Raw genomic sequence first — 27,670 nt, 5'->3', positions numbered from 1 at the left:
ATTTTCTAACTTCATCTCCTGACTCCACTATCTCCATTCTCACAGAACTCTGCTATGTCATTCTTAGTATACCAGTTTAATCTACCTTATTGGCCTTTCAGCTTTACTTCTTGTATTATTTTTAATACTTTTTTTTTTAGTTCTAGAGTTTTCATTAGGTTCTTCCTTAGAATTCCATTTTTCTGCTCAAATTTGCCACCTTCTTATCTATTTTGACTTTCTATCTAAATCCTTTAACATGAAAGTTCTTGTTTCCTAATTCAAACATATGCAAGTTTGTTTATATCAACAACTTTTTCTCTTGACTATGAATCCCATTTTCCTTTTTTCAAGTCTCTCAATATTTTTATTTTTACGAGACATGATGCATAAAGGAACAACAGATATCTATTTCAAGGTGTTTCCCCCAGTGAAGGTAATTCATTTTCTCTGTCAAACAGCTAGAGTGAAGAGTATATCTCTTCAATACAAAAGGAGTTCATCTGGGTTGGAGCTGAGCAGCCCTTTAGTTCCAGTTCACTTCTGGTTTCAAATGTCTTGAAGATGGAATCAGGTCTCTTCCATGGCAAGGCTTTGGGATTTAAGCCCTGTAAGACTTTAAGATACTTCTCTCTCTAGCTCAGTCCTAACTTTCTTCATCACTGCTTACTCAGCAAGAGTCCTGATAAGATTTGTCTTCTCAGGTGAACTAGTATTTGAGGATCAATCCTATCCTCCAATCTGTCACATCAGCTCGTATGTAACTAATGAAGCTCAGCTGATTTCTCCTAGGGCCATAAACGATCCTGCATAGCAGGCTTGCTCCACTGCCTGCCTATGCCTCCAGGCTCAGTTAACACTCTCTGCGACACAAGCAGCCACCAATCTCTTTGTGCCTAGGTGCGTCTAGGAAGGCACAAAGATGCGTCTAGAACTTGGTTCACTAACTTCTTTGTGACACAGTTTTCCAATGAATTTTTAAAAGTACAACTTTTTAAATCATGTGTTTTCCCCTGTCATTACACAGAGAGCAGTCGTCCCCTGAAATCTTCTAAATCCATTCTTCTCTTATTGAAAGGTTAGACTCCCTCCTCTTCTTACCGACCATCTTCAAACTGAAATATTATATTTTCTGAAAATTTTGCTTACCATCCTCTAGATAGCTGTCACTGCCTCTTTACTCATCTGTATTCTCCACTAGTCTGTGAATTCCTTTCACTCACCTGTGGTCTCCACGAGCCTGTACAAATATACTGACGTATACTGTAGCTGTGGGCAGACAGTGGTAAGGAAGGCAGGCAGAAATCAGTAGAGCAAATATGCGTTTATGAAAGGAAAAAGATGTATGTTGGCTTTTAAATATATGTTATGCACTGAAGACCACACTGTACCTAATCTGTACATTAACTGATAATTTACTGCTTCACCAGCTAAAATCATTTTCTCTGAACAAACTGAGAATTACCAATAAGCCAAGAATTATATACATATGTCTGAATAAAACTTAATGGTGGGAAACTTTGCTGAATCCAAATGAAATGTATATCCTTAAAAAAATACCAAGCAATATTGGCCAATAGGGAGGAGGCTCTAGTATACTATCATATTTTACAAGAGAACTGCTCAGCTCTCTAACTTTAGCACATTCTATAAACACCAGAATTAAACTGCAGTCCTGTAATATGCTCCCTGTTATATTTTTACATGACCCTATGTTATGCCATAAGGCAGCTATTTATATTCCTAATGTAAAGAGGTATGGTTGCTTGAATATATCAATGTTTTCTTAAATTATTCAATGAATAAAGTTCTAGTCTCAAAAAGAAACAAAAATTTTTCAATACATACACAATCACACATACCAAGCATTTACAAAGAACATGATTCTCTACTCTAATAAAAGGGCAGGGAAAAGATATACCCTGATCAGAGTACTTTCAATATACTACTTTTTGATATCTGAGAAATTCCTAAGGCAGAATTACTAAGAGGTGTTAAAACAATTTGTCTAGGACAGTAAATCAATTTAGAAAGCTTAATGCTGATTATCCAGGGTAAAGTAAATAGACTTGATGACAGAAAAAAAGATATCAAAACAAGTCATTTAGTCAGAGTTCTTGGCAAAATAATTTAAAAGCTAGAAACTTATTTTTACTTTTCTTGTTAATTTTTTAAATGTCTTAAAACAGAAGTGAACAGAAGGGCAATTTAAAATGATATTCCATTAAACACACAAATTATTTTAAATGATTAAATTAATCCATAAAATAAATACCTATATCTGGAAAAATCAGAACTGGGACCTCTAGTAACCAATTCTGAAACATTTTAAAATATGTTTTAAAGGGGTAATAATTTTAAAATTCCTAGAAAAGATGTTGCTATTAGCTGTCCCTCCATCTACAGGTATCACCATCCTATCAGATGATATGAGGAGTAACTGCTAAGCAAGGACATTCACACCACAGCAGAAATTAATCTGCAAGAACCCTAAATGCACAGGTATTAATTAGGATGGTTGTACTGTAGTTTTATCTTACACAGAAAATATTTAAATGGAAGCTAAATGACAGCTGGTGGTGAAATGTGAGTCTGTGGTTTCATCGCTCAGAAACTATCACCACTAAGGCAAAATAAGTGTAAAGGGCTTTTGAAAGCGCTTGTGAGTTTCTATAACACGCCTACCTGGAGCAACAGGAAACTAGGGGTTTGATTTTGTGTTGTTTATCTAGGCAATTGGTGGGGGGAAGTGAGTTATGAAAGACAGTAACTACCTTCACAATTACTGACCTTCTAAGTAAGTAATTTATTAAGAGGAATATGCTAAGAAAATAAGGTTCATTTACTGACTGTAGGAATTTCTTAATATGCCTACATGGTCTCACTAAAAGTAGAGAAGGCTTAGGTCAGCAAGAAAAAAAATGAATCAGCAAATGGGCAAAGATCAGAAGGAGTCCATATTTAAGGACTGTTATTTCATAGTTCCCATGGAAATGAATACAGAAAAGCAGGAGAAGCATGAGTGATGCAGAGGCACTAGCCATCCAGATTAGACTGGCTACTACTAAGATAAAAATAAATACATTTAAGTTTTATAAGGTGGCTAGATTACTTCAAAGTACTCCACAGGATAGCCATTCAGATATCTCCTAATGGTTTCTTAATTTGAACTTCTAAGAACTGGGGTAAGAGCATTTCTGGATAGGGACCATATTAAAAAATGCCTTCTTTTTGTCTTTATTTTCAGCACATAGAAAAGAATCACAATCTATTACTTTTAATTAAAGCATGCACAATATAATACATCAAATTAAATTGCTATTAGACTTGAGCTCATTTTTATTTACCGAATAAATGAGGGGAAAAAGTCTGTTTTCTTAAGAGTTCCTATTAACTCTTTCCTTTATGTGGACGAAAAAATATTAATTTTTAATGAGCAAAAGTATAAATTAAGATTTATAAAATAAGAGAAAGAATAAGAAAATTTGGTATCAGTATTATGATACAAGGAAATATATTTCAATGAAGAAATCATTTGAAAAAAATAAATCCAATAATTTAACATTAAAATTAGAGGGAAGAAACCACAGAAAAAAATACAGTGCTTTGATAAATTACAATGAGGGACCAAAAAATTAAAACTGAATTTACAACACAAATTGGAAGGACAACTAACAACAAAATACTCAACAACACAAGTCCTTTTTCAGATCTCATAATTCTTTTGCACATGACTCTAAAACAGACATATCTTTAATATTCTCTCAACTTTATACATCCCATTACCAGAACTTAATCAGATCAGATCAGATCAGTCGCTCAGTCGTGTCCGACTCTCCGCGACCCCATGAATCACAGCACGCCAGGCCTCCCTGTCCATCACCAACTCCCGGAGTTCACTCAAACTCATGTCCACAGAGTCGGTGATGCCATCCAGCCATCTCGTTCTCCATTGTCCCCTTCTCCTCCCGCCCCCAACCTTTCCCAGCATCAGTCTTTTCCAGTGAGTCAACTCGTCGCATAGCAAAAGATTAAAGTAGATATGTGACACTCACACCTGAAGAGATATTTTTCTGTAGAAGTAAATAGGTAGCTGTTCAGTCCATTCAGTAAGTCATGTCTTACTCTTTTGCAAACCCATGGACTGTAGTCTGCCAGGCTCCTCTATCCGTGGGATTTCCCAGGCAAGAATACTAGAATGGGTTGCCATTTCCTCCTCCAGGGGAACTTCCCGAACCAGTGATTGAACTATGTCTTCTCCATTGGCAGGTGGATTCTTTACTGGTGAACCACCAGGGAAGCCCAAAATAAGTAGGAGAGGAACTTAAAAAGATGTCAATTAAAATGTACTAACATTGTGTAAGTGTACAAAATACTGAAGAACTAAATTACAAACAGCAAGTATAATGTATTTATTTGCTTCCAATAATATGTGAAACATTAGCAATGAGTTGATAATTACTGAAACCGAGAGACAGGTACTTATTCTATTTCTATGTATATTTGAAGTTTTACCATAAATAAATATATTTTGAATTATTTATTTAATAATATCTTGATTAGTATGGTTAATTGCCATACATCACTAAATCAATAATGTTTTAGTCATTTCAAAAAAAATATTATCCCTCATATAAAGACCAAGTAAAACAACTGCTCTTACAATTTTTATAGAATAACTAATTCATGCTGCTGCTCAGTCTTTCACACAGTTCCTCTTGAGAACAACTCTATGTATTTAAAAAAATCAGCAGCTACAGTAAGGCTAATGTTCAATTAGAAGTTAACCAGACTTTATGAGAATCACACCCAAAGCAATACCTTCGAACTTAAAGAGAAAACAATTAAAAAAATATATAAACAAGAAAGAAAGGCAAAGAATGCTACAAAGCTTCTGTCTTACCTTGACCAAGATGTGAAGGTTTTTGAGAAATTATGTGACCACCACCATCTAAAACATACTGGGTGCTAAAGCTATCAGCAGCTGTCTTTGTTGTAATTGAAACCTAGAATAAGAAAAACTTAAATAAAATTATGATTTTATATACTGCAGTGGGCTCATTATAAAATGAGTTTAAAATAATAAATGTATATTCTCTCAACTGAAAACAGTTTGACTTAATAAGTTCTTACAACCACTTTTCTTTGAAATATTCCTTAGTGATACACTAATAAACAACAGGCTAGCTTACATCTTTCATGTTGCAAATTACTGATTTTTATTTCAAATATATTACCTTACAACACACACACACACCAGTATACTTGAATGGCTATTTGTCCTGTATGTATTAAATGACTTAACATCTGTAAAATCAAATACTTCAATTGCATTGGGGAAGCATGCTTTTCAACAGACAATTCCCACAAAGTTGTTGGCAAAGTGAAAAATTCTTTTGTAAAAAGTGATCATTCACTCCTTCCTTCATATTGAGTATAAAATTGCACTTCTGTATTTCAAGTTAATGGTTCAAAAGAATAAAAATCAATAAATCAAACATATATGTTGATTTATCAGCAATATTTCTTAAACCCAAGGTTTAAACTCATGTTTAAATGGAAACGTTTTATTATTTAAAAAACTAGAATTAAAACATATAAAAAAGGATTCCATTAAGCATGAAAATATTTCCTAAGATATCACAGTCATAGAAATATAAATTTAAGAATGTCTGAACTCTTCTGAGCCATCCTCACCCTCAGGTTTCTACTTACCAACTTTGTGAGATTACTAGAGGTACACATGGTATAACAATGGTAAAACATTCCATTAGGAGAAAATACCATAGTTGGTGAGTGGGAATACTGGCAAAAAAAGCAGGGTGGATTCAAAAAAGCCTTCTCACATTTCAAGTGAGCAATGATGACCCAAAATTGGGAGCAATCTTTCTCCGTCATCCTTGGACTAAGCAGAGCTGACTATCTTACAATACATCTATATAATTTAGAAAGAAGCCACAAAGATTCAGCACCACTACTGGAATTCATCTAGGTCCAGCTGGGTCTACTTTTGGTGATTCTGTCACCAAGTCCTAACCATGCCCTGATTTATGGTAGGCCAGATGGCTCTGTGGAACATGTGGGTACCATGAAGGCAATACCAGTCACCACAAATATATATATATATATATATATATGGCATACATTTTATATATATTCAATATCAATATTTATTTATAAACTATATTTATATGGCATATAAATATACATATTATATGGCATATATAGATATATGGCTTCTCTAGCTCACAGTACTAGCAGAGTCTGTTAGATTTTCTCCAAGGGTGACGTCCATAAAATCATTATTAGAGGCTCATTGCTGCAGGCTGCTATTTCTGTCATAAATGTTTCTCCCCAAAAGTCGTACCTGAGGACTTCCCTGCGGGTCGAGTGGTTAGGAATTCACCTGCCAATGCAGGGGATATGAGGTTTGATCCTTGGTCCACGAAGATTCCACATGCTGTGGGGCAACTCCTGGGCCTGAGCTCTCAAGCTGGTGAGCTGCAACTACTGAAGCCCGTGCACCCCCTAGCTGGGGTGCAACAACGGAAGCCACCACAATGAGAAAAGTGAGCAGTGCAACAGACAGGAGCACCCACTCGTCACCACTAGAGAAAGCCCGAGCACAGCAAGGAAGACCCAGTGCAGTCAAAGAGTAAAAACAGATAAACAAAATAAATAACAATAATCTTGCTACCAAAAATAGTTGTACCTGAAACAAAGTTGTGAGCCTCTGTATACGCTTAAGTGATTCTTCTATTTCCAATAATACACTTCATGGTTCAAAAGTTGTATTTTAAAAGTTTTCCTGATAACCAACATCAATCTTCCCAGCTATATCCCAACTTTATTGTGTCCAATAGTGACTCCCTCTAGTAAAGTTTGTTTAAAAACAAAGAGGACAGAAATTGCAAGAGATTTTCTTTCCTATTTCTAATTTAATCACTTTATGATTGTCCCTCTAAAAATAATTCTACATTTAACCAAACACTGCTCCAAAATGCCAAGGTCAATTGAATTCTATTTCTATTCTCCAAAGAGCTAGCCACCTGACGTAAGCTGGTGTCACTGAGTAAAGGCAGCCCTGGAACTCTGAGTTCTAGTACTAACTCTGCCAGTGGCTTACTAGATGGTCCTGAATAAATGATTACACTATCATCTTAAGAGAAGGGTGATGATAAGATGAAGATGATGTTAATACTTTATAAGGTTACATGGGTTTTTGCTTTAACTACTTCAAAGCGTTTTACAGATTTAGCCTTAAACCATTAGGGAATAGTAAACAAACTCCAGCCTAGATGAATAAATTAAAGTGCTAAAAAGCAAAATAGAACCTTAGTGGTCATAATGCAACATTTATGTTAAAGAAGTTAAAAAAAAAAAAGAACATAATATCGTCTTCCAGTGTTAAAATTTTAAAAACTAAATTGTTTATGGTACTATGAAAATTTAGATAGGAAATCCTTTGTAATTCACTGCAAAAGACAGTGAAGGATAACACGCACATGCAAAGTTTCACAAATTCATAAAACACAGTGTGTTCCTCAGAGGAAGGAACTGTATTTCAAGAGTTCATTTCATCATATGACCCTGTGTCCTGGACAGGAAACCTTTTTTTGGACCAGGCACAGGTTCAGAATGTGTTAGCTGCTGTTAGCTGTGCAGCAGCTAACACATTTGAATTGGTAATAACTCCACCATCAGAAGCATCTCTAATGTTACAAATTATTACTGGTGCTTTTGACTACAGACATTGAGGAACTGTGGCAGTGAATGACTCCAGCGGTGTTCTCAAGAGAAGAAATAAATTTATTTTAAAGAATTTTTAAATGAGAAGTTTATTTTAAAAGAAGTTTTAGAAGTCCTTAGAGGTTATATTAATTATCAATTGTTAAAAACTGACTCTCTGGTCTAGTTAATGAGTTTCAAGAAATTATAATACTATTACAAAGTTAAAATTGCATAAAAGCATTTAAGCTTTAGATATTTTTCTCAATGTTTCAGAAAGTAAATAAAAGCTTAGGATATATCTTTGAATTCATGAAAAAAAAAATCCTCTCCTGACAAAATTTCATTTAAGATAATTAAACTTCTGCAGAGGTTTTTTGGGTTTGTTTTGCTTCTGCTGACTTTTGGACAAATGCTTTGGTACAAAAACATAAATCTGAAAACTAAGGTAAATGGTCCTCATGATTCCACTGAAATATGAACTGCACGTGGATCACTGGCATGTCTTTTTCTTCCCCAGTGTGAGTATGCCTGCCTGTCTGCCTATACCTGCACATTATGACTTCAAAGCCTTCCCCCAGATACTCCACTGCGGGACACTAGAAACAGGGAGATCCTGGCCCTGGCTTTTCTCCTTTCAACAGTTTTATTATCAGTGAGAAAGCTGCATTTAGGAAACACGATACACCAACTGCTTAGAAAAGTCTGCTCCTATTCTAATTAAAGCCATACCACAATGGCTCTCAGGGACACAAGAAGTATACTGCACTGTGTCACAGGGAGCAGGAAACATCAGAATGAAGCTAGAGGCCTCCCTCTACTCTTCTACAGCTCTGTGGGACCACAAATAAGGGCATCCCAACTTCCATCGTCAAAACAGAATGACTTAGCTTCTTATTCTGCCCAATTTACGCCATGGAGGTTTAATGTAACACACACACAAAAAAACAAACTTATATATCCCTTAACATCTCGTCACAAAATGTATAATAAATTTGACAGACCAACCTAACACTCAGCACATTATAACCACTTTAAAAATTTTGGTTGAATGAATCAATAAACATAAGCGTTATGCAAGAGGATGGTCATCAACTCTTCTAATTCTTCCAAGGAAAAACAAGAGAAAAAAAATACATTTAAGCTATAGAATAAAGACCACTGGTGAGAATTAGAAGGAATTTACCTAGGCATGGCTGTTAAATTTTAGAAAGGATTTCCCAAAATGTTGAGGGGTTTGCATAAACTTTGAAAGTGAAGGTGAAATACTGATTACAAACAAGAAAATGAGCAAGCCTGATGATTCAATCAACTGTGTGATACAGATGCATACTACTTTTCACATTCAAGTCCAGAGTAAAAGTAATTTAATCTGTACGGCACATGACCATATTCAAGATACTTTAATATATATTATTGATCCTCAAATCACTATCTCCACTTCATAGATTAAAAAAATAAAGACTCAGAAAAGTTTTATGCTTTTGGCCAACTCTTATTCACACTCTTGGAAATGATAATTAGGTTTCTGAGTCCCTGTCCAGAGTTTGTTCTAATTTGAAGAAAACAAAACAAATTAAAAATATCCTATATTCCCCCCAAAACTGAGATGTGACTTAGCTTCCATTTAAAATCCAGTTCAAAACACTTCTGAGTTTCTCATACATTTCTTTGGAGAAAAAAATAGTTTTAACATAATATATATAAAACATCAGCCTAGAAGGATTTTATTGTGTGTTTTATTATGCAGTAGAAAGAATATATGCAGAGTCTTCTTAAAAATTTTTATGGACATGTCAAAATAGGATTTTCACTACTTCTAGCTCATTCTAGTCAGTATGTTTAGTAATACGTACCAGGAATGTAACACTGAAGACTGACAAATATCCCAAAATTACTGTTCCACAACAACAATAAATTTCAAGAGATGTTATGCTTAATGATATAATTTAAAAAAACAAAATGTATGAATCACTTTGTTTCAATGATATATTCATTAGATTATGGAAACAGGTAATTCCGGTTTTAAATACCACTGTTATAAAAATTTATTTTTTACTCTTTTGGACTGATTGGAAGTCATTTTATAACTGACAAATTAGGAAAATTGTTCATTCTTTTAAAATGCATAAATTAAAAAAAACAGAATTATATGTATTTTAAATTTCAACAGCCAATTTTGTTGAAAGTCTACTTAATTTTTCTTTTTATAACTAAAATTATGATTAACTTTAACACGATCTAACACAAGATAATTTCAACAGTTGAAGTTTTGAGTGATGGCTGTGTGACAAAACTATATCCCAATTATCTATTATCAATTTACCTAGTCAGAGATGATTTACATCTGTATGACTTTAAATTTATCTACATCAGTTAGTTTGGCCAATAAAATAACCAAATCACTAATTTTTATTATGTAATCACAATCTCTATCCAAAAATTTTCAAAATAAATTGGAGTCTTTAAAATATAATTTCTATACTTGCAACTTCAATTCTTTCTGAATGGTGAAGAATATTGTTTAAAAAGTAATATTTTTCCCCAAAAAAGCACTCATTAATTTGTCTTCCTGAATAATAAGTTTTAATTTTAAAATATAATTGACCTTAAGAACTATATATTACTTTCTGTGTTTCTGAAATACTATTCAGATATACATTTCAACTTGACTACTCCTTGATAAAATCTCTATTGAGCACGATGGACCTGAGTATATTCATTATTTTAATATGAGGCATTTTTAAACTTACTAATACCTTTTTAATCATGCCAGTAAGAAAGCAGCATGAGCTACTGTGGAAAACCCAGTACTGAGAGGTGTGGAATTATAAATAAATTTTTGGCTTTGCCATGGATACATTATGTGTCCCTAAAGAGATCACAATTTTCATATTACATTTACTTCACTGTGCACAGTTTCGCTAAACCACTCACATACAGTAGAAAAAGAAACTTTATCTGACTTATTATTAGACTGTTTTGAAGTTGGGTTAAGAAAACCTGGCATTATTAAAAAGAATGCATTTGAATCAGTTCTAATGAGGTGGATGAAACTGGAGCCTATTATACAGAGTGAAGTAAGTCAGAAGGAAAAACACCAATACAGTATACTAACGCATATATGTGGAATTTAGAAAGATGGTAACGATGACCCTATATGCGAGACAGCAGAAGAGACACAGATGTAAAGAACAGTCTTTTGGACTCTGTGGGAGAAGGCGAGGGTGGGATGATTTGAGATAATAGCATTGAAACATGTGTATTATCATATGTGAAACAGATCACCAGTCCAGGTTCGATGCATGAGACAGGGTGCTCAGGGCTGGTGCACTGGGATGACCCAGAGGGATGGGATGGGGAGGGAGGTGGGAGGGGGGTTCAGGATGGGGAACACATGTACCCCCATGGCGGATTCATGTCGATGTATGCAAAACCAATACAATATTGTAAAGTAATTAGCTTCCAATTAAAATAAATAAATAAAATTTTTAAAAAAGAAAAGAAAACCTGGCATGTGGCTTCAGAAAACCTCATTTTCTTATCAGTAATATGGGGAGACCAAACCATAAAAGACTAGTAAGATGGAGACTAGCACTGGGGAGTGCTCCAGAGACGATCATTTGCGGGGGCAAGACAGAGAAGTGGGGCTGTGCCACAGTCACAGCAGGCCTTGGCAGGCCCCAGGGGGGCACTCTGGAGCAGAAACAGCATGGCAGAGTTGTTTCTCAATCAGAATAGGGGCTTTACAAGGTTGCCCGGTATAAGGTGGGTAAGGGTCCACACAATACCGGAATCCTTTGTATCAGAAACAATCTAAATCATCAAAACATCTGTGACGAAAGAGCATATACTGTAACTGTCCATTTAGATCAAGTTCAAGTACAGGTATGACTAATCTCTGTGATACAGATCAGAAGAATCACTACCTTTGAGGCATACTAGCTGGAAGCAGGAATGAGAGAGGCCTTCAGGGGTGCTGATAATGGTCTAAATCTTTTTTTTTTTTATTGGAGGCTAATTACTTTACAATATTATATTGGTTGGTTTTGCCATACATTGACATGAATCTGCCCCAGGTGTACATGTGTTCCCCTGCTTGCTCCCCCCTCCCACCTCCCCATATCCTCTCTCCGGGTCATCCCCGTGCACCAGCCCCAAGCATCCTGTATCATGCGTCGAACCTGGACTGGTGATTCGTTTCAATAATGGTCTAAATCTTGATCTGACGTATACACACATAAAAATTTACACACACACACACTTCTATGTGTGATTTTCCCAAACACTTACAAGACTTACAATATTCCATAAAATACTGGAATATTTTCTAAGATAAACTTTGGACTCTGAAATATGTATATCGAACATAATTTTTTAAAGCTTATAGTTTTCTATCATTGTGATAATTTGACAATTCTTCTACTCCTTTTGTAATTTTGATGAACAAAATTATTTTAAGTATTTATACTCAAGACATTCAAATACCTCAAAAATGAATCAAGAGATCAAATGATAAATTTGGATATTAATTGGGCTTAAGTAATCAAACGAACAAACAATGCAGAGTACTACCGGATAAAGAGTTGTCAAACTGCCATCTAAAATCATAACTACAGTGAAGATTTGGATAAATTATGACTTATGTACAAAGTATTTTAAAAGACTAAGTACAGTACTGCCACCTAGCAGACAAAGTTGATAATGACCAGCTTCAGTTCTGAAAGGCTAATATACACATCTTATAGAAAATACAGGAAGGCTGAACAATATATTATTTAACAATGCCTGTCAAAAGAAAGCTTAACAACTATTTGCCAAATTTGGACAACAGTTAAAAAATCAAATACTTTACTCTCAAACAAATAATACAATTTTTAAAACAGCCCTGAGAACTCAGACAACAGTAGTTAGTACTGGGAGCTTCAAAGCCTCTCTGGTACAAATTATATCCCAATTTAAAAAAAAAGGATTCTTTCTACAAGATTCCAGGACTATAGGTTTCAATATACAGTCTATGGGGATAAAATTGGGCAAAGGCCAGTAAATTTTGGAGACTCAGCGAACTCTAAATAAAGCAAGTGCTGAGAAAGAGAAAGCACAGGGTGTGCAAGATTTTAGATAGAGATTTTTACACAATATACACTTAAGGAATGACTTCTCCTTGAGTGATGTCTCAACATCTGGATTCTAACAAGTAAGGTCCTCTGAGCTAGAATAGCATAACTTCACCCTTTAAACTCTCCTCCTCCATAACCCACAATGTTTCTTTCTTTTTTAGGCATCGGCTTACATACAGAGCCCTGAAGTCAAAGAGTAAGTGAATACCGAGATGGGACCTTTCCACCAAAAGTGGAGAAAACCTACTTTATGCAGACACTCTAAGGGAAGGGCTGAGGGAAGACCGAGAAGCCTAGAGAAGGGATCACTGTTGGGGAGACTACATTACTAAATAATGAAACAGCAACAATATCTCATATCTTTGCCCCTTTTCTGAGACAATAAGTCCCATCATGTTACTGCACCTGAGCACTCTCAGCCAAACAGGATTAAGCACAAATGAAAGGATACATAGCCACCAGGCAAACGTAGGTAGCTAAAGAGACCCTCACAATCACCATGTCACTCACTGGCACACAATCACATTGTAAAATAGACCCTAACACAGAAGAGGGCAGTACAGCACCAAGCAACTAGTGATCAAGCATAACTGATATACACGGACATGAAGAGATCAAGATTCTAGATGGGCTTTGCCAAAAACCAGTTGTGTGATCTAGGGAAGAGGCAGGGACACATAATTGATTCTATGCAACGCAGTGGGTCAGACATCAACTGAATGAAGGGTTTATAGACACTGAAAATATCTAGCAGTCAGGAGAGGAAAATTCTAACCAGGGTTTAGCCCAAGTCACTGCGTATCTCTAGTGAGTGACTGTTTGCTCAGTCGTGTCTGACTCCTTGTGGCCCCATGGACCTCAGGCTCCTCTGTCCATGGGGCTCTCCAGGCAAGAATACTGGAGTGAGGTGCCATTTCCTTCTCTACGTATCTCTAGAGAACAGTCTAATTATCTGTGTTGACCAGCGCAGTATTTCTAGAGTGTGTCCCACAGCAGAACAGAATTAACAGTGACAGCTACCTCAATAAATGGGTTTCATAGACAAGTGTGCAGGAAATGTCCCTATTGTAAACCACCAACCTCAGAGATTCATAATGCACTTAAAGTACACTAAAGGCTCTGAGAAATGCTTATAGTTACCTGTTTAATTTTAATACTTTTCCAAGCCATTAGATGATTAAATCATTTTTTCCCTCTTATATATATATTACCACTGAAGAACACTCTTTGCCATTCCTCAAAAAATTAATTACAGTAGTCCCCCTTATCCACAGGAGACAAGTTTCAAAATCCCCAGTGGAGGCCTGAAACTGCAGACAGTCTCAAACCCGACATACGCCAGGTTTCTTTCTAAATACACATATCTAAGATAAAGATTAATTTCTAATCAGGCACAGTAAGAGAGTATCTGAATTGCTGGCATCACTACCCTTGTACCTTGGGGCTTATTAAGTAAAACAAGGGCTCCTCTGAAAACAAGCACTATGACCCCTTGGCAGATCTGGTAACTCACCCAGCTAAGTGACTAAGTGGCTGGGAATGTGTGCAGTGCAGATACGTAAGACAGAGAGGTAATTCACACCCTAGGCAGGAGAGAGCAGAACTATACTCACCCAGCTAGAAAGTGACTACGAGGCTGGGAGTGTGTGCAATGTGGGTACGTAAGACAGACAGATAACTCACACCCTAGGCAGGACAGAGCAGAACTATACCATATTTCATCTTGTTACTCAGAATGGCACACAACTTATGAATTATTCCTGGAATTTGTCCACTTAATATTTTCTGACAGTGGGTGACTGCAGAAACCAAAACCACAGAAAGCAAAACCAGGGATAAGGGGGCATTACTGAACCATGTGACCCAGAGAGTCCACTTCTGGGTATATACCCAAAAGAGTGAAAGCAAGGACTCAGACATTTGTACAGCAATCTTTACAACAGTCAACAGTGGAAACAACCCAAATGTCTCTTGATAGATGAATGAATAAATAAAATATGGTTATACATACAATGGAGTATCATTCACCCTTAAGAAGAATGAAATTCTAATACATGTTATAATATGTATGAACCTTAAAGACATTATGCTAAGTGAAATAAACCAGACACAAAAGATAAATATTGTATGATTCCAAGTATAAGGCACACCTAAATAGTCAAACTCATAGAGACAGAAAGTAGAATATTGGTGACCAGTGGACGGAGGAAAGGAGAATAGGGGTTTATTGTTTAATGGGTACAGCTTCAGACTGTGATGATGAAAAGGTCCTGGAGATGGACAATGGTGATGCCTACACAACAGAGCCAATGCATTTAATGTCACAGAACTGTAAACTTAAAAATGACATGTATTTTACACAGTTAAAAAAAACTGCCAAATTCTGGGTGAGTATTCTCTTAATTCTAATACCATGGTATTATGAAACTGTTCAAATGATCAATACAAATTACCTTACCTCAGCTATACAACAAATTGACCCCAAGGCTTCTCCACGAAAACCATACGTTGTCAAATTTTCAAGATCTTCATGACTACTTATTTTGGAGGTGTAGTACTTCACCGCCATTACAGGTGCATCAATGGCCTTGATACCCTCACCATTGTCTCGCACCTCAATTTTATCAAATCCATAGTTTTCCTAGGAAAAGTTAAACAATACTTTTAGTATATAAAGACATTAAACTATTATCACATTTAGAGACAGAAGGTAACACAAATGAGACAGTTTTGTCATTTATCTATCTCTTATGGAAATTTAAGACTTCCCTGGTAGCTCAGTTGGTAAAGAATCTGCCTGCAATGCAGAAGACTGTGGTTCGATTCCTGAGTCAGGAAGAAACCCCAGAGAAGGGATAGGCTACTTGCTCCATTATTCTTGTGCTTTCCTGGTGGCTCAGATGGTAAAGAATCCAGCTGCAATGCGGGAGACCTGGGGTCAATCTCTGGGATGGGATGATCCCCTGGAGGAGGGCATGGCAACCCACTCCAGTATTCTTGCCTGGAGAATTACCATGGTCAGAGCAGCCTGGCAAGCTACAGCCCATGGGGTTGCAAAGAGTTGGACACAACTGAGCAACTAAGCACAGCATAGCACAGCATGTAAACTTAACATTAAGGAAGTTAGGAGTTTAAATTCTTAACTCTATCAATTCCTAGTTATGGTACAATGGGCAAGTTCCTTGTTTTCCTTGGACTCAGATTCAGTATAAAATAATATCAGTATGATCGTCAAGGTTCCCTTGAATTATTTCCATATAATAGGTATTTACATTTATGTTTAAACTTCCCCAGAAATATTCTTCAAAGTTATACAAACCTTTGTATATACTGTTGCAGTTGTTCAGTCACTAAGTTGTATTCAACTCTTTGCAACCCCATGGACTGCAGCCACCAGGCTCATCTGTCATCCTCTATCTCCCGGAGTTTGCTCAAATTCACGTCCATTGAATTGGTGATGCTATCTAACCATCTCATCCTCTGCTGCCCCCTTCTCCTCCTGCCCTCAATCCTTCCCAGCATCAGGATCTTTTCCAATGACACGGTTCTTCCCATCAGGTAATCAAAGAACTAGAGCTGCAGCATCAGTCCTTCCAATAAATACTCAGGGATGATTTCCTTCAGGATTGACTGGTTTGATTTCCGTGCAGTCCTTGGGACTCTGCAGAGTCTTCTCCAACACCACACTTCAAAATCATCAATGATTCAGCAATCAATCTTCTTTATGGTCCAACTCTCACATCCGTACATGACCACTGGAAAAACCAAAGCCTTGACTATATGGACAGTTGTTGGCAAAGTGATGTCTCTGCTTTTTAATATGCTGTCTAGGTGTGTCACAGCATTTCTTCCAAGGAGCAAGTGTCTTTTAATTTCATGGCTGCAGTCACCATCTGCAGTGATTTTGGAACCCAAGAAAAGAAAATCTGTCACTGCTTCTACTTGTTCCCCCCTTCTATTTGCCATGAAGTGATGGGACCAGATGCCAAGATCTTAGTTTTCTGAATGCTGAGTTTCAAGCCAGCTTTTTCACTCTCCTCTTTCACTCTCATTAACAGGCCCTTCTGTTTCTCTTCACTTTCTGCATTAGAGTGGTGTCATCTACATATCTGAGGTTGTTGGTATTTCTCCCAGCAATCTTGATTCCCGCTTGTGAGTCATCCAGCTCAGATTTTGCATGAAGTACTCTGCCTATCATCCATCTGTCCTGGGCGGTCCTGAATGGCATGGCTCATAGCTTCACTGAGTTACACAAGTTCCTTTGCCATGACAAGGCTGAAGGGTACTTTGTGTATATATAATCTCCCAAATAAAACAGAACATCATCACCATCAAAAACAACACCTGATTCTACCCACCAAGAGCCCAGCAATTATCAATATTCAGTCTGATTTTTAATACTTTCTCTCTTGAACTACTTATTGTAATCATAAATAAATAAAAATCTGTTAATTATGACTTTCTGAATTTCTTTCTTCAAATAGTCACCTAACAGACTGCTGAGAAAATACACCTAATTAGCAATTTCAGTGAGTTTTTAATTTGAAAATGGAGGAGGAAAAACAAATCATAACTTAATATGGGTAATTAAATACTAAAAATATGCATACATTGCAAATATAAAGCATAAATTCCCACGGTCATCATACTTTCTATGAGTACACATTTTAAATTTGGTAGCAAACTTCTATCATAAGCTTTACTTCACAGAGTTTTATGTGTATGGCCTTAAATGCAAGTTATATAGGGAAAAAAATCTTCCTACAATTATAATGACTGTTATTTAAAAATATTATAGTACCTTTTTAATAACCTAAAATTATATGATACTGTGTCATTCTTTTTTAGATAAATTAGAAATCCAAGGTGCTGGGAAGAGTCACCTAAGATTTAGTTTCTTATCTCTCCCTTAATCTAAAATTATGATCCTGGAGATAGCTTGTCTACTTTGTTTTATAGAAAAATAATTAACTATAGAAATGCCAGTCTTTCAATACAAGCAAAAACTCAAGGCACCTGAGTAAAATAATACAAACGTCTGTTTAAATGTCTGAATAATATCAACACATTTAATTTACTAATTATGAAAACATTCCTACCCAGGACAGTTATTACTATATGAAACTATAATAAAACAGATCTTATTATATAGAGCAACAGAGTTGTTTTACAATTCTACAAACCAGAAACTGATAAATGTCGAGAGACTTAAATACATAACCAGATAAAAATGTGTACTTTAATTTACTTTTTAAAGAGGACTTCTGCTGGCTCTGTAAAACTATTTTTAAGAACTATATTTTTCCTTCAAGACCTTTCAGAATAAGATTTATGTTTGCCTGCTTAAGAGTCTTACGTTAAATTTGCCACTTATAATTATCTAATCCTATTTAAGTATTATCAACTGTATTCTAATCAGGCTGAACTATATAAAATGTTTAAGAAAAAGGAAATGTCTTTCATTTTAATTTTTTTCATATTTATAAAGCTTTTACTGTATCATTTAAAATCAAAGTACAAGTTTGACATAGAATAGAACAGTGGTTCTCACTATCAACCAGAAACTTCTTAGAAACGCAAATTTCGGGGCCCTACGTCATGTATGGATGTGAGAGTTGGACTGTGAAGAAAGCTGATCGCCGAAGAATCGATGCTTTTGAACTGTGGTGTTGGAGAAGACTCTTGAGAGTTCCTTATACTGCAAGGAGATCCAACCAGTCCATTCTAAAGGAGATCAATCCTGGATGTTCATTGGAGGGACTGATGCTAAAGCTGAAACTGCAATACTTTGGCCACCTCATGCGACAAGTTGACTCACTGGAAAAGACTCTGACGCTGGGAAAAGTTGGGGGCGGAAGGAGAAGGGGACGACGGAGAATGAGATGGCTGGATGGCATCACCGACTCTGTGGACATGAGTTTGAGTGTACTCCGGGAGTTGGTGATGGACAGGGAGGGCTGGCGTGCTGTGATTCATGGGGTCGCGGAGAGTCGGACACGACTGAGCGACTGAACTGAACTGAACTGAACCTAGAATATGAAATTCTGGGGCCCAGTAGCTGTTTTAACAAACTCACTAAAATTACTGATGCACCCAAGTGCTGTGAGAACCACTAGCCCTGACAAAAAATCTTGAAAAGTTTTAGAATCATAAAGATCTGGAATATAATCTCAGCTCCACTACTTACTACCACACTTACATGACTTTGGGAAAGTTCTTAGAGCCTTAATTATTTGTAAACTGGGAAGCGGTAGCTAATTTATAGTTTTTATAAGGATAAAAAGGGATAACATATATATAACATATGCACATGTATATGAAAAGGGAAGGTCTCTTTCCTATAGAGATATTCATATCAGTATTCTTGCTAATGCCGTAATACCAGAAATAATATGAATATCTGATGATCAGGAGATTACAAAAAAATACATTCTTACATTCACTCAGACAAATTTATTTACCATTTATGTACCAGATACTGAACAGGTATAGAGAACACAAAAAAATATAGACGTTACCTCCATGAGCTAGTAATTTACAATAGAGGTGGTAGAGGTTCAGACTCATTGCAATAAATCATAGTAAGTGTCATAAGTCATATTAACTCAAATGATTTAATATGTAACACTTAAATTAAAAAATGTGAAATCTATGAAGCAACAAAGGACACAGTTCTGAAAGAAGATTAAGTAGAAAAAACAAAATACAAATGAGAATATATAGAACAAATTAGCACATAAAACCAAGGGTAAGTAATCGCAGAAAATATGGACAAATTAAGTTCATTTTTTATGTGAAAGAGTCCTCAAGAATAAGCTTTCCTTTATGACTTCCTTTAGTGTTACTGCATATTGATTTAAACTAAAATGCATTTTTAAGGATTTACTCTTAAGTAAGGCAAAGGATTCAATGTTCTAAAATAATTTACTGGTATATTAAGAAAAAAAAGGTGATAGTTGTAAGGCGAAAACATCTGTCCAACTCTTTTTTTGCTTTAAAGGTAGTTGGCAGCATCTCAAGAACACTCACCAGTTTAACATCTATGCTTGTGGCACCGGCATCCAAGGAGTTTTCTATGAGCTCTTTTACAACACTGACCACTGAAGTGATTATTTGAGAGCTTGAAAGTAGGCGAACTGTTGCTGCGGGCAACTGTTTCATTCTAGCTTTCAGCACAGTAGCTAGAAAATAAACCATAAGATATAAAAATTGTGAAACATTCCTAACAGAACTGATAGCAGTTTGGTTACCAGTCTCACTGTATGTCAGGCTCTACTGTTAAGCATAGACAGTATTAAACCACTTATTTCTTATGAATATCCTGTAAAATAAATGCCATTATCATCTGCATATTTTAAGACTAAGGCACAGAGAAATTACTTGGTAAGTCACACTATGTTACTAATTGAAGAATGCTAAGAACAACTGTGGAATAAGTGTAATATATGACCTGCCTGGCTAGGAATGACCAGATTGTGCTGTTAACTGATAAGCAGATAATGGCAGTCATGTGCCTTAATGGCAGTGGCTCTTGAACATCATTAGTCATCGATACATTTCAATGAATTACAACTATCTCTTTTAATTACTGAACTCTTTTAGAGTCAGGAAATCTAGACTCCAGAATTACCCTTAAGCTAGTCACATCTCCAATATATCACATCAGATTACCATCCTGTACACTACTGAGCCAAACATCTTTCTAGAAAATCATGTGGCTCCCCAAAGCCAAAATAAGATAAAGCTCAAATCCATGTGCTGGCATTCAAGGTCCTTTACATGCCAATCCAACTTGTACATCCAAATCTCTCTACCAGTAACTGTTTTAAGCCATGAAACCCTCCATCTTGAAACTTCTGCAAAGAAACAAAAAACCTCATATGGAAGTCATATATACAAAATCTGCAGGGGTTTGCATGTACTTTAATGCCTAACTTCAGAAAAGATTTCAGTAAATTAAAAAATACTAGCTTGACAACATACAAGTTCCTCTAGAGTTATGATTTTATCTGACAATAAAATGGGGGAGGGGAGAACCCTAAGTATGTCCTTAATTTACCATAACTTGTTACATGCGTACATGATGGTAGGATCCTATGGAATCTAGGTCCACACAAAACGATACCAAAGACGAACAAAATAAAAAGGTTTCTGTTTAGGATTCTTTCTCAGGCAACTTAGATGTAAACAAGGAGAGTGACATGAAGTTTAAGAATAAGTAATTGAGCAAGAAATGGAGTATAGCCACTAAGATTACACAGAGTTTTGAGGGCTGCATCTCTGGGAAGTAGTTAATATACTGACTCCTGAATGGTGTTAACTGTTCACAATTCATAACTACATTTTGCTTTGCACAAGGCAAAGCTGATTAGCACAATGGAGAAATGGGCCAAACCAGAGTCAAAAAAAACCAGGTTTGGGTGTTCATCTTTAGTCACATGAACTGACGCTTACTTAAATCCCTCTGTAAAATCAACTTATCACTTGTATGCTGTTGTTCAGTTGCCAAGACGTAACCAACTCTTTGTGACTTCATGGACTGCAGTGCCCCAGGCTTCCCTGTCCTTCATATCTCAAAGTTTGCTGAAACTCATATCCATTGAGTCAGTGATGCCACCCAACCACCTCATTCTCTGCCACCCTCTTTGTCTCCTGCCTTCAATCTTTACCAGCATCAGCATCTTTTCAATGAATAGGACCTTTGCATCAGGTGCCCAAAGTATTGGAGCTTCAGCATCAGTCCTTCCAATGAATATTTCGAAAGGGTTGATTTCCTTTAGGATTGACTGGGTTGATCTCCTTGTAGTCCAAGGGGCTTTCAAGAATCTTCTCCAAAACCACAGCTCGAAAGCATCCATTTTTCAGCGCTCAGCTTTCTTTATGGTCCAAATCTCACATCTGTACATGTCTTCTGGAAAAACCATAGCTCTGACTACATGGACCTTTGTTGGCAAAGTGATGTATCTGATTTTTAATATGCTGTCTAGGTTTGTCATTGTATTTCCTTCCAAGAAGCAAGTGTCTTTTAATTTCATGGCTGCAGTTACCATCTGCAGTGATTCTGGAGCCCAAGAAAAGAAAATCTGTTACTGTTTCCACATTTTCCCTTTCTATTTGCCATGAAGTGATGGGACCGGATGCCATAGTCTCAGTTTTTAGAATGCTGAGTTTTAAGCCAGCTTTTTCATTCCCCTATTTCACCCTCATCAAGAGGCTCTTTAGTTCCTCTTCATTTTCTGCCATTGGAGCGCCATTACTTAAATCCTTCTGTAAAATCAACTTATTACTTGTATAAATGAGAATAATCCCTCACTAGTCTGTTGTGAGAATCAAATAAGAAAATACATACAAAATGTAATGTAAATGATAAAGCCATATAAAATATACAGTATTCTCATTACCATGATCATTATAAACAGAGACAGTGAAAATCCTTTTCTAACAATTAACTTCTAATTACACTATATATGTAATTTTGGGGCAGCCCAGTCTTAGGAGAGTAGCTGTCAACAACCACCTTTCAGGGAGCACGGGAAGATGGCGGAGGAATAGGACGGGGCAACCACTTTCTCCCCCACAAAATCAGCAAAAGAACATTTGAACGCTGAGTAAATCCCACAAAACAACTTCTGAATACCGGCAGAGGACATCAGACACCCAGAAAAGCAGCCCATAGTCTTCGAAAGGAGGTAGGAAATAGTATAAAAGATGAAAAGAGAGACAAAAGAGGGAGGGACGGAGCTCCATCCTGGGAAGGGAGGCTTAAAAAAAAAAAGAGAAGTTTCCAAACACCTGGAAACACGGGCAAGTCGGTGGCCAGCCTTGGAACCTCAGAGGGCCACATAACTGGGAAAAAAGACATAAATAATTAAAATCCACAGACTAAGTGCCCAGAGGAAACTCTCAGTGGAGAAGCAGCGCAGACGCCGCATCCCCCACTAGCAGGCAGGGGCTGGGCAGGGAGGCATGGGCAGCGGTGCTTAGAAAAAGGGCCAGGCATGAACGCCCCGAGGGCAAGCTGAGGATGCGGAAGAGAGGCAGGCAGCTAAGCAGACTGTGCAGTGAAAAGCCCCAACCTAAGACTCCGCCAGCCCCACTCACGGAACAAAGGACTGAGCAGAGCGAGCCGGCTGCAGGGGGCCCATCCCCCAACCCCTGCCGGGACAGGCAGGGAGGGCAGCCAGCGCCGGAAGGGGCAGCTGCGGCCCCAGAGAGGCTTCCCATACCAAGCTGCAGGCAGGCTTCATTGCTAACCAAGACTTCTTGGGTTCTGGCCGGTCAATATCCACCTGAGAAGGTGTGCCGGTTGTACACCCAGAAAACCGAGCGGCAGAGACCAGGGAGGTGGTAAGTCACAGCGACCGCGCTCGACAAACGCCTGGTCACCTGAGCTGCTCCGACAGGAGAAAGCACAAAATGCAGGCCCAGGCAAGTCTGCGCCTTTGTGGAGTACCTGAGAACCTGATCTTGAGCCACTCAGACCTGGGAAGTGCATGCAACCCAGCGGCGGCCGCGGACAGCTCCCAGCAGAGCAACCTAGAGCCTGAGCAGCAAAAACAGGAAAAGCACACACGCTGCGAGCAGGGGCAATCCCAGTGTAGCCGAGACACTGCGCGCACTCCCCACAGACGCCAGGGATATTTGTTAGCAGCGTTCCTCCCTCCCCACAGCAGGACTGAACAGGTGAGCCGGGGGGGAAAAAAGAGTGTCCACCACCGCCCCCTGGTGTCAGGACGGGAATTAGACACTGAAGAGACCAGCAAACAGAAGAGCTTTTACAACAGAAGGAACTGGGAAGTAACAGAGGGAGAAGCTTTGAGCCTTCTGCAAGAATAAGACTGAAAACCAGAGTCAGAGGCTTAAGTCCAAATCCTGAGAACACCAGAGATCTCCTGTTTCAGGGAACATGAATTGATAGGTGCTCATCAAATGCCTCCATACATACACTGAAAACAGGCACCACCCAAGGGTCAACAAGTTTCAGAGAAAGACATACCACGCAAATTCTCCAGCAACACAGGAGAATAGCCCTGAGCTTCAATATACAGGCTGCCCAAAGCCACTCCGATCCCACTGACATCTCAAACTCATTACTGGACACTTCATTGCACTCCAGAGAGAAGAAATCCAGCTCCACCCACCAGAACACCGACACAAGCTTCCCTAACCAGGGAACCGTGACAAGTCACCCATCCAACCCCACACACAACGAGGTAACTACATAGTAAAGAGAACTCCACAAACTGCCAGAAGACAGAAAAGCCACCCCAAACACAGCAATATAAGCAAGATGAAGAGGCAGAGAAATACCCAGCAAGTAAAGGAACAGGATAAATTCTGTTGTTGTTTTTTTTTTAATCTCAGAGTTTGCTGAAACTCATATCCATTGAGTCAGTGATGCCACCTAACCACCTCATTCTTTGCCACCCTCTTTGTCTCCTGCCTTCAATCTTTACCAGCATCAGCTACTCTCCTAAGACTGGGCTACCCCCAAAATAAATATATAGTGCAATTAGAAGTTAATTGTTAGAAAAGGATTTTCACTGTTTCTGTATATAATGATCATGGTAATGAGAATACTGTATATTTTATATGGCTTTATCATTTACATTAAGTTTTGTATGTATTTTCTTATTTGATTCTCACAACAGAAACAAAAGAGGAAGATACAGGGAACCTACCCGATAAAGAATTTCGAATTTTAATTGTGAAAATGATTCAAAATCTGGAAAGCAAAATGGAGTTACAGATAAATAAAGTGGAGAAAAAGATTGAGAAGATGCAAGAAATGTTTAATAAGGAATTAGAGGAAATAAAAAAGAGTCAATATACAATGAATAATGCAATAGATGAGATCAGAAACACTCTCGAGGGAACAAACAGTAGAATAATGGAGGCAGAAGACAGGATAAACGAGCTAGAAGATAGAATCATAGAAATAAATGAAACAGAGAGGGAAAAAGAAAAATGAATTAAAAGAAATGAAGAAAATATTAGAGACATCTGGGACAATGTTAAACACCCCAACATCCGAATTATAGGAGTCCCAGAAGAAGAAGACAAGAAGAAAGACCATGAGAGAATACTTGAGAAGATAATAGTTGAAAATTTCCCTAAAATGGGGAAGGAAATAATCACCCAACTCCAAGAAACCCAGGGAGTCCCTAACAGGATAAACCCAAGGCAAAATACTCCAAGACACACATTAATCAAATTAACAAAGATCAAACACAAAGAACAAATATTAAAAGCAGCAAGGGAAAAACAACAAATAACACACAATGAGATTCCCATAAGGATAACAGCTGATCTTTCAACAGAAACTCTTCAGGCCAGGAGGGAATGGCAAGACACACTTAAAGTGATGAAAGAAAATAACCTACAGCCCAGATTACTGTACCCAGCAAGGATCTCATTCAAATATGAAGGAGAAAGCAAAAGCTGAGAGAATTCAGCATCACCAAACCAGCTCTCCAACAAATACTAAAGGACCTTCTCTAGTCAGGAAACACAGAAAGAGTATATAAACTCGAACCCAAAACAATGAAGAAAATGGCAACGGGATCATACTTATCAATAATCACCGTAAACATAAATGGGTTGAATGCCCCAACCAAAAGACAAAGGCTGGCTGAATGGATTCAAAAACAAGACCCCTATATATGTTGTCTACAAGAGACCCACCTCAAAACGAGCGACACATACAGACTGAAAGTGAAGGGCTGGAAACAGATATTCCATGCAAATAGAGACCAAAAGCAAGCAGGAGTAGCAATACTCATATCAGATAAAATAGACTTTAAAACAAAGGCTGTGAAAAGAGACAAAGAAGGAAACTACATAATGATCAAAGGATCAATCCAAGAAGATATAACAATTACAAACATTTACGCACCCAACATAGGAGCACCGCAATATGTAAGACAATTACTAACAAGTATGAAAGGGGAAATTAACAAGAAGACAATAATAGTGGGAGACTTTAATACCCCACTCACACCTATGGATAGATCAACTAAACAGAAAATTAAAGGAAACACAAACTTTAAATGATCAATAGACCAGTTAGACCTAATAGATATCTAAAGGACATTTCACCCCAAAACAATGAATTTCACCTTTTTCTCAAGTGCACATGGAAACTTTTTCGGATAGATCACATCCTGGGCCATAAATCTAGCCTTGGTAAATTCAAAAAAACTGAAATCATTCCAAGCATCTTTTCTGACCACAATGCAGTAAGATTAGGTCTCAATTACAGGAGAAAAACTATTAAAAATGCCAACATATGGAGGCTGAACAACAGGCTGCTGAACAATGAACAAATCATATAAGAAATCAAAAGAGAAATCAAAATATGCATAGAAATAAATGAAAACACAACAACCCAAAACCTCTGGGACACTGTAAAAGCAGTGCTAAGGGGAAGGTTCATAGCAATTCAGGCATACCTCAAGAAACAAGGAAAAAGTCAACTAAATAACCTAACTCTACATCTAAAGAAACTAGAAAAGAAAGAAATGAAGAACCCCAGGGTCAGTAGAAGGAAAGAAATCATAAAAATTAGGGCAGAGATAAATGCAAAGAAACAAAAGAGACCATAGCAAAAATCAACAAAGCCAAAAGCTGGTTCTTTGAGAAGGTAAATAAAATTAACAAACCACTAGCCAGACTCATCAAGAAACAAAGGGAGAAGAACCAAATCAATAAAATTAGAAATGAAAATGGAGAGATCACAACCGACAACACAGAAATACAAAGGATTATTAGAGAATACTATCAGCAATTACATGGCAATAAAATGAATAACCTGGAAGAAATGGACAAATTCTTAGAAAAGTACAACTTTCCAAAACTGAACCAGGAAGAAATAGAAAATCTGAAAGACCCATCACAAGCATGGAATTAGAGGCTGTAATCAGAAATCTTCCAGTAAAAAAAAGCCCAGGTCCAGATAGCTTCACAGCTGAATTTTACCAAAAATTTAGAGAAGAGCTAACACCTATTCTACTCAAACTCTTCCAGAAAATTGCTGAGGAAGGGAAACTTCCAAACTCATTCTATGAGGCCACCATCACCCTAATCCCAAAACCTGGTAAAGATCCCACAAAAAAAGAAAACTACAGGCCAATATCACTGATGAACATCGATGCAAAAATCCTTAACAAAATTCTAGCAATCAGAATCCAACAACACACTAAGAAGATCATACATCATGACCTGGGCTTTATCCCAGGAATGCAAAGATTCTTCAATATCCGCAAATCAAGCAACGTAATACACCACATTAACAAACTGAAAAATAAAAATCATATGATTATCTCAATAGATGCAGAGAAAGCCTTCGACAAAATTCAACATCCATTTATGATAAAAACCCTCCAGAAAGTGGGACTAGAAGGGACACATCTCAACATAATAAAAGCTATATATGACAAACCCACAGCAAACATTATCCTCAATGGTGAAAAACTGAAAGCACTTCCCCTAAAGTCAGGAACAAGACAAGGGTGCCCACTCTCACCACTACTATTCAACATAGTTCTGGAAGTTTTGGCTACAGCAATCAGAGCAGAAAAAGACATTAATGGAATATAAATTGGAAAAGAAGAAGTAAAACTTTCACTGTTTGCTGATGACATGATCCTCTACACAGAAAACCCTAAAAACTCTACCAGAAAACTACTAGAGCTAAACAATGAATACAGTAAAGTTGCAGGATATAAAATCAACACACAGATATCCCTTGCATTTCTATACACTAATAATGAGAAAACAGAAAGAGAAATTAAGGAAACTATTCCATTCACTGTTGCAACGAAAAGAATTAAATACTTAGGAAT

The 27,670-nt window shown here is 37.2% G+C and overlaps 1 protein-coding gene across 4 annotated transcripts in view; it reads right to left on the bottom strand.

The window, feature by feature from the left end:
- Positions 1–27,670, bottom strand: part of PMS1 (PMS1 homolog 1, mismatch repair system component) — a 120,974-nt gene that overhangs the window by 85,211 nt on the left and 8,093 nt on the right. For all 4 annotated transcript variants that reach the window (XR_016035966.1, XM_055398493.2, XM_088830826.1 and 1 more), the window contains 3 exons: positions 19,857–20,008; positions 15,286–15,468; positions 4,883–4,985 (listed from right to left, as the gene is read on the bottom strand). Coding sequence is in view for 3 of the 4 variants with exons in the window: in XM_055398493.2 (XP_055254468.2) it covers positions 4,883–4,985; positions 15,286–15,468; positions 19,857–19,988 (418 nt within the window). In the remaining variant the exon portion in view is untranslated. The remainder of the gene's footprint in view (positions 1–4,882; positions 4,986–15,285; positions 15,469–19,856; positions 20,009–27,670) is intronic.

This window comes from Moschus berezovskii, chromosome 2, assembly GCF_049115385.1.
Source record: "Moschus berezovskii isolate FMDL1 chromosome 2, NW_MosBer_1.0, whole genome shotgun sequence".
NCBI classification, from domain to species: Eukaryota; Metazoa; Chordata; class Mammalia; order Artiodactyla; family Moschidae; genus Moschus; species Moschus berezovskii.
This window is presented reverse-complemented; position numbering and strand designations above follow the sequence as displayed.